This window comes from Pundamilia nyererei, unplaced genomic scaffold (assembly GCF_000239375.1).
Source record: "Pundamilia nyererei isolate P.nyererei 1_Seehausen unplaced genomic scaffold, PunNye1.0 scaffold00422, whole genome shotgun sequence".
Taxonomy (NCBI): Eukaryota; Metazoa; Chordata; class Actinopteri; order Cichliformes; family Cichlidae; genus Pundamilia; species Pundamilia nyererei.
In genome coordinates this window covers 285,060-286,315 of record NW_005187823.1, presented here as the reverse complement: position 1 = coordinate 286,315, position 1,256 = coordinate 285,060, and the positions used below count along the sequence as shown (strand labels likewise).

General features: G+C 43.7%; 1 protein-coding gene across 1 annotated transcript in view; it reads left to right on the top strand.

The window, feature by feature from the left end:
* LOC102205414 (serine/threonine-protein phosphatase 2A catalytic subunit beta isoform-like) overlaps positions 1–1,256 on the top strand; it is a 46,289-nt gene that overhangs the window by 39,417 nt on the left and 5,616 nt on the right. The window contains exon 5 of the mRNA XM_013916002.1: positions 804–1,019. Within this exon, the coding sequence (XP_013771456.1) occupies positions 804–1,019 (216 nt within the window). The remainder of the gene's footprint in view (positions 1–803; positions 1,020–1,256) is intronic.

Below are 1,256 nucleotides of genomic sequence, written 5' to 3'. Positions count from 1 at the left end.
TGCTAGCTTTACAGGAAACTGTGGTTGTAGATTAATGAAATACTGCTCAGTTTAACCACAGAGTAGTTATGTAACTGTCGAGTGCAGCAGCTGTCAAACATCTAATTGATGAGTCGCACACATTCCTGGTAATTAGTGAGCACAGGTGAGTCAGCTGAAGGTCGAACAGTGTTACACCGATTATCATTTTCATCGTCTTTGTAGCTGATCTGATTCCTGCAGGTTTGATGTTTTTGTGTCTAAAAGGCTAACAAACAGTAAAAACTAGAACTGACTAGAATATATCAGCCTGTTGTCATGGATACCCAGTTCAACCTTTTGAGTTGAGATCAAATTTCTGATTCAAAGATCAGGTCAGTGCATCCCAAATAAAACCCAGCATTAAATATTCACTGTGTGTGTGTGTGTGTGTGTGTGTTCGCGCGCGCGCGCGTGTGTTCATTTGTTATCAGCCTAAATATTGACGTTCCTCTGCTGCAGACACAAACATGAGTCATGTCAACATAAAAGCAGGTTGTTCAGGGTTAAAGAAAATCTCTGACTTTTCCTTCAGCTTTGTATCCTAATAGAAATGTAATTTATTTAATGACCCAACACTTGGATCCTATTTGATCATCAGTCATCAGAGCCAGTATCTAACAACTATATTTGTGCTTTTATCTAAACTCAGGCTTTGGAGCGGATGTTGGAGCAGGAAGATAAAAAACCCGCTGGTTTCCTTTTGGCTTGGTGTAAAAAAAACAAAACAAATGAGCTTCAGTTTCTGTGGCGCTGACCATGTGACTCTGTGTTTGTCCCCTCAGGTGCGATGCCCGGTGACGGTGTGCGGCGATGTCCACGGTCAGTTCCACGACCTGATGGAGCTCTTTAAGATCGGAGGAAAGTCTCCCGACACCAACTACCTGTTCATGGGGGACTACGTCGACAGAGGCTACTACTCTGTGGAGACGGTCACGCTGCTCGTCACGTTAAAGGTAAACCTCTGTGTTTCTGTGTGGCGTTCACATGTGCGCTCTGATGTTTTCTGAGTTTACTTCCTGTTAGGATCACAGCGGCCCTCTCGGTGGCCACAGGCTGACAGACTGTTTGTTTGTTCTGATAAGAAGCCGACTGAACTTGTTTGCTCCGTCAGTCTGAAAGCTTCCAAAAATCATCTGCAGAGCTTCTGAGCTTCAAACAAACAGATCAACATCAGCTCAGCTGAGCAGACGTTTAATCTGAGGACTGATGGTTCTGTAAAGTTTTAGAGCATCATA